Source organism: Bison bison, unplaced genomic scaffold (genome assembly GCF_000754665.1).
Source record: "Bison bison bison isolate TAMUID 2011002044 unplaced genomic scaffold, Bison_UMD1.0 scf7180017864384, whole genome shotgun sequence".
NCBI classification, from domain to species: Eukaryota; Metazoa; Chordata; class Mammalia; order Artiodactyla; family Bovidae; genus Bison; species Bison bison.
In genome coordinates this window covers 9216950-9227124 of record NW_011494956.1, presented here as the reverse complement: position 1 = coordinate 9227124, position 10175 = coordinate 9216950, and the positions used below count along the sequence as shown (strand labels likewise).

Here is a 10175-nt window from a genome sequence, read left to right as displayed (position 1 = left end):
ACAGGGGCAGGAGGAGAAGGGGACGACGGAGGATGAGATGGTTGAATGGCATCACCAACTCAATGGACATGAGTTTGGGTAAACTCCGGGAGTTGGTGATGGACAGGGAGGTCTGGCGTGCTGCGATTCATGGGGTCACAAAGAGTCGGACATGACTGAGTGACTGAAATGAACTGAACTGAACTGATGTATTCTTTTGTTGCATCCTACAAATTTTGATATATTGTATCTTTATTGTTATTCAACTCAAGCTGTTTTCTAATTGCCCTCTTGATTTCTTCTTTGACCTATGGATTATTAGAAGAGGGCTGTTTAGTTTTCACATATTTGTTAAATTTTCATATTTTTTTTTGGTTGATTTCTAAGTAAATTCTGCTGTGGGTGGAAAACATACCAGTTTTATGACCCAACTGATCAAAATTTATGATCAATTTTGGTAAATCTTCCATGTGCACTTGAAAAGAATGTGTATTCTGCTATTATTGGAGGAAAATATTCCATAAATGTCAGTTAGGTCAAGCTGGTCAGCAGTGTTGCTCAAGTGTTGTAACATCTGCTATATCTTTACAAATTTTCTGTTAACTTGCTCTATCAATTATTGAGATAGAGATAATTGTAATTTTAAAAGTATCAATATATCATCAAATTTGGAAAGCTCGGCACTGGCCACAGGACTGAAAAAGGTCAGTTTTCATTCTAATCCCAAAGAAGGACAATGTCAAAGAATGTTCATACTACCATACAATTGTGCTCATTTCATATGCTAGCAAGGTTATGCTCAAAATCCTTCAAGCTAGGCTTGAGCAGTGTGTGAACCAAGAACTTCCAGATGTACAAGCTGGGTTTCAAAGTGGCAGAGGAATCAGAGATCAAATTGCCAACATTCCTTGGATCATTAAGAAAGCAAGGAAGTTCCAGAAAAAAAAACATCTACTTCTGCCTCAATTGACTGTGATAAGCCTTTGACTATGTGGATCACAACAAACTGGAGAATTCTTAAAGACATGGGAGTACCAGACCACCTTATCTGTCTTGTGAGAAACCTATATGTGGGTCAAGAAGGAACAGTTAGAACTGGACATGACGGAAAAGGTGATGGCACCCCACTCCAGTACTCTTGCCTGGAAAATCCCATGGACGGAGGAGCCTGGTAGGCTGCAGTCCACGGGGTCGCTAAGAGTCGGACATGACTGAGCGACTTCCCTTTCACTTTTCACTTTCCTGCATTGGAGAAGGAAATGGCAACCCACTCCAGTGTTCTTGCCTGGAGAATCCCAGGGACGGGGGAGCCTGGTGGGCTGCCGTCTATGGGGTCACACAGAGTCGGACACGACTGAAGTGACTTAGTAGCAGCAGTGTTTATATGTTAATCTCAAACTCCTAATTTATCCCTTTCTCCACTTCCCTGTTTGGTAAACATAGGTTTATTTTCTATATCTGTAAGTCTATTTCTGTTTTGTAAATGAATTTACTTGTATCATTTTTCTTAAAAAAAAAAAAAAGAACTGGACATGAAACAACTTACTGGTTTAAAATGGGAAAGGAGTACAACAAGGTTGTATAATGTCACCTTGTTCATTTAACTTATTTGCAGAGAACATCATGCAAAATACCAGGCTGGATGAATCACAAGGTGGAATCAAGATTACTGTAAGAAATATCAACAATCTTAGATATGCAGATGATACACTTTAATGGTAGAAAGTGAAGAGGAACTGAAGAGCCTCTTGATGAGGCTGAAAGAGGACAGTGAAAAAGATGGCTTGAAACTCAACATTAATAAAAGCTAAGATTTGGTCATCTGGTCCCATCACTTTATGGCAAACAGAAGGGAGAAAAGTGGAAACAGTGAGATTTTTTTCTCTTGGGCTCCAAAATCACTGCAGACAGTGACTACAGCCACAAAGTTAAAAGACACTTGTTCCTTGAAAGGAAAGCTGTGACAAACCTAGACAGCATATTAAAAAGCAGAGACATCACTTTGCCAACAAAGGTCCATATAGTTAAAGCCATGGTTTTTCCAGTAGTTATGTATGGATGTATGAGCTGGATCATGAAGGCTGAGTGCCAAAGAATTGATGCTTTCGAATTGTGGTGCTGGAGGACTCTTAAGAGTCCCTTGGACTTCAAGGAGGTCAGACCAGTCAATCCTCTAGGAAATCAACCCTGAATATTCATTGGAAAGACTGATGCTGAAGTTCCAGTACTTTGGCCACCCGATACAAAGAGCTGATTCATTGGAAAAGCCCCTGATGCTGGGAAACATTGAAGGCAAAAGGAGACTAGAACAGCAGAGGATAAGATGGTTAGATAGCATCACTTACTCAATGAACATGAATTTGGGCAAACTCCAGGAGATAGCGGAGGACAGAGGAGCCTGGCATGCTGCAGTCTATGAGATTGCAAAGAGTCGGACATGACTTAGAGACTGAACAACAACAACAAATATCTCCTTGCAGTTTAATCAATTTTACTTCATGTATTTTGAAGCACTGTTATTAGCTGCATGAACTTTTAGGGTTCTTAAGTCTCTTGCAGAATTGACCCTTATTATCATTATGAAATCCCTAGTAATATTTTTCTCTTATCTCTGGTCTTATTCCCGTCTCTGAAATCTAACTTGACTAATATTAATATATCCACTCCAATCTTCTTTAGATTGATATTAGCATGATATATCTGTCTCTGTCGTTTTACTTTTAGCCTATCTATATTTTTTAATCTAAATTCTTATAAACAGCAGATAGTTGAGATCTTATTTTTTTAAAAACCTATTTGGACAATCTTTGTCTTTTAACTGTTTTTTATCTAGACAGCTATATTTAATATGATTATCAATATGACTGGATTTTAACATACCATCATGTTATTTGTTTTCTTTGTCGTATGTGGTTTTTTTTTCTGTTCAATTTAAAGTATATTTCTGTTTTTGGATTGAATAATATTTATAATTCCATTTTTATCTCTTTTATTGTTCCATTAGCTATACTTTTTTTTTTAGTGATTGCACACTATTCATTTTAGTTTATCACAATTTACCTTCAAATAATATACTATTTCACTTATAGTTTAAAAATCTTACATTTCCATTCCCTCTCATTCTTTGTTTTACTGTTATCATATATTTTACTGTTATAAATCCCCAAACATATTATCATTATACTTGTTTTAAGCAGTTAATATTTTCTTAAAAAGAAGGGTAAGTCTTTTATACCTATTCACACATTTACCATTTCTAGTCTTCTTCATTCCTTTGGATGTATCCAAATTTCTCTCTGGTATCATTTTCCCTTTTTTTAACATTTTATGTATTTGTGCCTCATCTTTGTTCAGGGGCCATGCTAATCTCTGTTGTTCCAATTTTAGTATATGTGTTGCCAAAGACAACACTAGTATCATTTTCCTTTGATCTGAAGGACTTTCTTTATAGATTTATTATAGTCCTGACCTACTTGTGATGACTTCTCTGAGTTTTAGTATGTGTGGTATGTTTGCCTTCATTTTTTAAGATTTTTTTCCTGGATATAGAATACTTGGCTGACAGTTAATACTTTCAAGATGTTGCTCCACTGTCTTCTGCTTACATTGTTTCTGAAAAGAAGTCTGCAGTTACTTTTATCTTTTTTCTTTTGAACATAATTTGTCTTTTTCTTTGGCTGCTTTTAAGACTTTCTCTTTACTGCTCTAGTGACCTACAACATCAACTCACAAAGACAGCTTAGCCCAAACTTAATATCCATGGCCTTTGTATCATTCATCTTCTCTGGGGTTTTTTAGTCTCACTCTATCTCATGGGTTATTTTCTGGTGTGACTTCTGAAATGAGCTGCATATTCACCTCAAGGATAGCTCCCCTCCATATTTCTACATCTGCAGGTCTAACACTCATTTTCCTTCTTCACCTCTATGAGTTCTGACAGGCTGATGCCCTGGAAGTAGAAGCACCATCTTCACAACCCTCCACCCGCACTCTGGCAAGTCCAGTTCTGGGCCAGCTGTAGACCAAGTTGGAGGATGAGCAAACAGGCTCCAGGAGCACTTTGGAGAACAGATTTATGGCTCCTCACCTTTTATCATTGAATGTCCTGAGGATTTACAAAGGAGCTCAGTGGATGAATGAGGAGGCAAGGGACTTGTGAGGGGACCTGCTAGCAAAATCAGCTCCATGGGTCTGCTTAATTAAATGTTTACTTGGGGTGGCTTATGCATATGCATTTATGTTGGGGTAAGATTTGGTGATGGAGATCGTGGGGCACTAACCAACTGCCTGCCTCCTGGCACTATGCACCCTTGGTAGCACCTGGGTCTAGCCTCACCTTCAGATTAGCTGATCCAGGGTCAAGAGATATGCCTTTTGTGTGTCATGAGTCTTTACCTAACTCTGCTGCTTAAGCCTACCCCAAAAGGCAGTATCAGAGGATTTGACTTCAAAGCAGAAACTCAAATGCTGGTTTGGGTGCAGGAACCCTGCTGGTTCCCCATCTCATGAACCACACCTCCCTCTGACCAGGATTCCTCTAATAGTGGTCTATAGGGCTGACAGAACAATATAATTACTTAACGCTGACTGTCAGATTTTACCTTCTTCTCTGACCACACTAAACGTGACAACAGGAACTGACTACAGAATTTGTAGGGACCCCGTGCAAATGGAAACTCATGGGCCCTTGTTCAAATATTATTAAGCATTTCAAGAGGATGACAGAGCACTTAACCAAGTGGGGAGCCCTTCTGAGCACAGGGTCCTGTGCAGCTGCTGGCCGTGTGTGACAGGGTTATAAATACAACTTAACAATGTGCACCAGGACCAGGAATTCCTTTTGCATCTTTTTGTTTTTTTTAGTTCTGACACTAAATACTTAGATCTCTTTGTTCTCTTTTTTAAACTGCAAATATTAAGAGCTACTGAAAATTAAAACATTTTCTTGGTATATTTGAATCATACTTCATGGTTATTATTTTTAACATTTAATCAAACTGTAAATATTAAGAACTAATGAAAATTCAAACATTTCCTTGGTATATTTGAATCATACTTCATGGTTATTTTCAAGCAAACTGCCTACGTTCACATCCCTGTGTCACAATTTAATCTCAGGCAAGTTAAATAACTTCTCTGTATTTCAGTCCCTCATTTGTAAAATCGGGGATAATAACAATCTCTAACTAAAGAGATTGTTGTAGGGTAAATGAGATCATATATGAGGTGCTAAATGTAGTGCCTAAGGCTCCAACTAGCACCTCTATATGAATTAGAAAAAGTGCCCCTTTGGGTAGAGAAATTAAAAGGCACTTCCTCTCACCAGTGAGTCAGAGGGAGTTATCCCTTCTAGGTCTATGCTTCATGCCCAGGACTTGGCAAACAGACCTTGGCTGGCTTTCAGCCCCACTCATACCCTTGGAACGCCTCATTGTGCCAAGCACAGTACTTAAACATGTGGGTGGCCATGATCATATCTGATGCATAGTGAATGCTCCGTAAATCCAAAGCATAGTGGTTAAATCCATGGCATCCGGAATCAGACCTAGATATAGAATGGTTGAGTTGTAAAATTTGTCTTCAACACCCTCCATTCTCCTTTGGTGCTTCTCTTTCTCCGTTTCCTCCTTGAAGCATCCCAGCTCTCCCTCATCTTCTCTGAAGGAATTGGACATAGTCAGGCAGTTCAGGAAGCCAAAGCTTGTCAAGTCCTGATTAGGCAGACTGTTTCCTTGGGAGTGAGATCGAGAGGCAGAGTCTGGCAAGACCATTCAGTCCTGGCTTTGAATTCTGGCTCCTCAATCAATAGAAATTGTGGGTAGCAAGAGAATGGCCTTGTATTCACTACTGACCCTAACTGAAATTTCATATCCCCAGCACATGGTAAAGGCTTAAAATTGTTTTATTGATAGTTATGATAATTTCTTTCAGAGCACAGGCCATGGGTTGTTTTTATTTTATTTATTTACTTATTTATTTATGTTTGGCTGCCCTGGGTCTTCCTTCCTGCTTTCTCAGGTTACAGCAAGCAGGAACTACTCTCTGGTTGGAGCGTGCAGGCTTCTCCCCATGGTGGCTTCTGTTGTTGCAGAGCACAGGCTCAGTAGTTGTGGCACATGGGTTTAGTTGCTCCATGGTGTGTGGAATCTTCCTGGACCAGGGGTCAAACCTGTGTTCCCTGCATTGGCAGCTGAAGGGGATTCCTATTCACCAGAATACCAGGGAAGTCCCAAGAACATGTGTTAAATTGCTTTTAGTCCCTGCAATGTCAGGCACTTAATGTGCACTTAGTAACTATACACTCAGAATTAATAGCATCATTGGTATTGCATTTTGCAAATGCTTTCATAAAAATGGCTTCGTTCTATTTTTCCACAACCTTGTGAAATAGGCAAACTCACCCTTTTGAGGCCAAATTTACAGATGAGGAAGATAAGACCCAACATGGCTTGTGGCCTGCCCATGATCACAGAGTTGACAAAACATAAAAGCTGATCCAGAGCCTAGGACTTCAGAACCTAGGACCTCACCCAGATTCCATGCCCACTTACAATGCCAGAGACTCCCTAAGTCCATTTGGCAGGCCAAGGCCAGGAAATGAATGAAGTTTCAATGATCCTCAAAGAAACTAGAAAAATAAAGATAGGTAGAGTGTTCATTTTCCATAAAGCTAAACTTACTTCATTTAAAAAGCTAACCTTGGGGGCTTCCCTGGTGGTCCAGTGGTTAGGAATCCACCTTGCAATGCTGGGGATACAGGTTCAGCCCCTGGTGGGAGAGCTAAGATCCCACAGGCTACACAGCAGCTAAAGCCATGCGCTGCAGCTACTGAGCCATGTGCTCTGGAGCCCACGTTCCACAACCAGAGAGCCCACGCGCTGCAAGGACCGAACCCACGCACCACAACTAGGGCCTCTGTGCCTCAACGGAAGACCCTGCATGCCGCAACTAAGACCCAACACAACCAAATCAATAAACGTTTTTTAAAACTCAATTTAAAAATCCTTTATTGTGAGACTGTACTCTTCCTAATTTTATATAAAAATATATGTTCTTCTATAGTGTTACTAGGTGAAAGTTATTAGACCTACCAAAAGTTGCCCAAGTGAGGTTTGTCTGTCTCCCCACCTCCCAGTTATCTGACGTTTTACTGGTGTGTAAAATCTAAAAGACTGAGAAGCACTGTGCAATAACACGCCATATCTTTTGAATAAATAAATGCATGGAATATTTAAGGCAGCTAAAATCCTTATCGTACCAGCTTACTTAGGAGAGGCACCCAAACTAGAGAGATTAAATTGGGGGGGAAACTGTGTTCAGGATGTCTTCAGTTTCAAATCGGGTCAGTGCCGCATCTTTGGGAGGGAGGGGAGGGGCGGTGGAAAGGACCTTAAAAAAAAAAAGAAAAAAGAGCATACTCCAAAATAACTGGATTGCGTTTCTTTGCGTAACCATGCTTGGTACAACACCATTTTGTTTTGTCACTTTCTCTGGTCAGCCTGATCAAATACTCTGTCCACTTAAAGGAGATTGACCTTGGAAACAATGTCCTGGGAGAAAAGGCTGCTGTTGACCTACTTGAAGCACTGAGAGCCAGAAAGACAGGTAGGTGTTTTCAGTTTGTGTTCCCCTTCACCTGTCCACATCCACTCCTTCCCAAATGTTGCACTACTCACAACTTGCTCCACTTTTTCCACTGAACAACTGGCTGGAGCTAAGTGATGACCAGGATCACTGTCACAGGCTGGCCACCATTGTGTGGCCTGTGATTTGCATTAAGTTCTAGTGCTCTTAGGATGTGATATGTAGTCTTTGATCTAGGTGATAAATGTTGTTGAAATGAAATTTTTGCTGTTGCTCTTTCTTTTCTCCTGTGCTCTTGAAAAGTGAAAGTGTTAGTCACTCAGTCGTGTCTGACTCTTTGCGACCCCATGTACTGTAGCCCACCAGGCTCCTCTGTCCATGAATTCTCCAGACAAGAATACCAAAGGGGATCTTCCCCAGGGATCGAACCTGGGTCTCCCGCATTGCAGACAGATTCTTTACCAACTGAGTCATCAGGGAAGCCCTGAACTCTTATCCTCACCTATTCTCTGAGGACCTGTCTCCTGTTCTCTATTCTTTCTCCCAACCTGACCTGCAAAGATTTCTCCAGGTATCAACTGGAAAACTAAAGTAACAGCCCTCATAAGATTCTGATATGCTTCCTGGATCATCAAAGAATGGCTCAAGTGTGATAGGTACAGAGAGAGCATTAAGGGTATTTTTTTATCATGTAATCCTTTTGTAATCCAGAGCCAGACATTGTGGAGAGTGAAGTCAAGTAGGCCTTAGGAAGCATTGCTGTTGATAAAGCTAGTGGATGCAATGAAATTCCAGCAGAACTCTTCAAAACCATAATGGATGATGTCATCAAGGTGTTGCATTCATTATGTTAGCAAATCTGGAAGACCCAGCAGTGGCCACTGGGTCTGGCCTGGAAAAGGACTGGAAAAGGTTAATCTTTATCCCAATTTCCCAAGAAGGGTAGTACTAACGAATGTTCTAACCATCAGACAATTGCACTCATCTCCCATGCTAGTAAGGTTGTGTTTAAAATCTTGCATGCTAGGCTTCAGCTTTATGCAAACCAAGAAATTCCAGATGTCCAAACAAGGTTTAGAAAAGGCAGAGGAACCAGAGATCAAATTGCCAACATTTGCTGGATCATAGAGAAAGAAAGCTAGGGAATTCCAGAAAAACATCTGCGTCTCTGTCATTGACTATGCCAAAGCCTTTAACTGTGTGGATCATAATAAATTGTGGAAAGCTCTAAAAGAGATGGGAATATCAGACCACCTCACCCATCTCCTGAGAAACCTGTATGGGAGTCAACAAGCAACAGTTAGAACCCTGTTGGAACAACTGACTGGTTCAAGATTGAGAAACGAGTATGACAGAGCTGTCTGCTGTCACCCTGTTTATTTAACCTATATGCTGAGCACATCATGAGAAATGCCAGGCTGGACCGTTCAACTTCAGCTTCTTCAGCGTTACTGGTTGGGGCATAGACTTGGATTATTGTGATATTGAATGGTTTGCCTTGGAAACGAACAGAGATCATTCTGTCATTTTTGAGATTGCATCCAAGTACTGCATTTTGGACTCTTTTGTTGACCATGATGGCCACTCCATTTCTTCTGAGGGATTCCTGACCACAGTAGTAGATATAATGGTCATCTGAGTTAAATTCACCCATTCCAGTCTATTTCAGTTCGCTGATTCCTAGAATGTCGACATTTACTCTTGCCATCTCTTGTTTGACCACTTCCAATTTGCCTTGATTCATGGACCTGACATTCCAGGTTCCTATGCAATATTGCTCTTTACAGCATCGGACCTTGCTTCTATCACCAGTCACATCCACAGCTGGGTATTGTTTTTGCTTTGGCTCCATCCCTTCATTCTTTCTGGAGTTATTTCTCCACTGATCTCCAGTAGCATATTGGGCACCTACTGACCTGGGGAGTTTCTCTTTCAGTATCCTATCATTTTTCCTTTTCATACTGTTCATGGTCTCTGTTCGTTTCCAAGGCAAACCATTCAATATCACAGTAATCCAAGTCTATGCCCCAACCAGTAACACTGAAGAAGCTGAAGTTGAATGGTTCTATGAAGACCTACAAGACCTTTTAGAACTAATACCCAAAAAAGATGTCCTTTTCATTATAGGGGACTGGAATGCAAAAGTAGGAAGTCAAGAAACACCTGGAGTAACAGGCAAATTTGGCCTTGGAATATGGAATGAAGCAGGGCAAAGACTAATAGAGTTTTGCCAAGAAAATGCACTGGTCATAACAAACACCCTCTTCCAACAACACAAGAGAAGACTCTATATATGGACATCACCAGATGGTCAACACCGAAATCAGATTGATTCTATTCTTCACAGCCAAAGATGGAGAAGCTCTATACAGTCAGCAAAAACAAGACCAGGAGCTGACTGGGGCTCAGACCATGAACTCCTTATTGCCAAATTCAGACTTAAATTGAAGAAAGTAGGGAAAACCACTAGACCATTCAGGTATGACCTAAATCAAATCCCTTATGATTATACAGTAGAAGTGAGAAATAGATTTAAGGGCCTAGATCTGATAGATAGAGTGCCTGATGAACTATGGAATGAGGTTCGTGACATTGTACAGGAGACAGGGATC

At 40.6% G+C, this 10175-nt stretch overlaps 1 protein-coding gene across 2 annotated transcripts in view; it reads left to right on the top strand.

The window, feature by feature from the left end:
• LOC105001781 overlaps positions 1 to 10175 on the top strand; it is a 61438-nt gene that overhangs the window by 38411 nt on the left and 12852 nt on the right. For both annotated transcript variants that reach the window (XM_010858176.1, XM_010858178.1), the window contains one exon: positions 7478 to 7584. In XM_010858176.1, coding sequence (XP_010856478.1) covers positions 7478 to 7584 — 107 coding nt within the window. The remainder of the gene's footprint in view (positions 1 to 7477; positions 7585 to 10175) is intronic.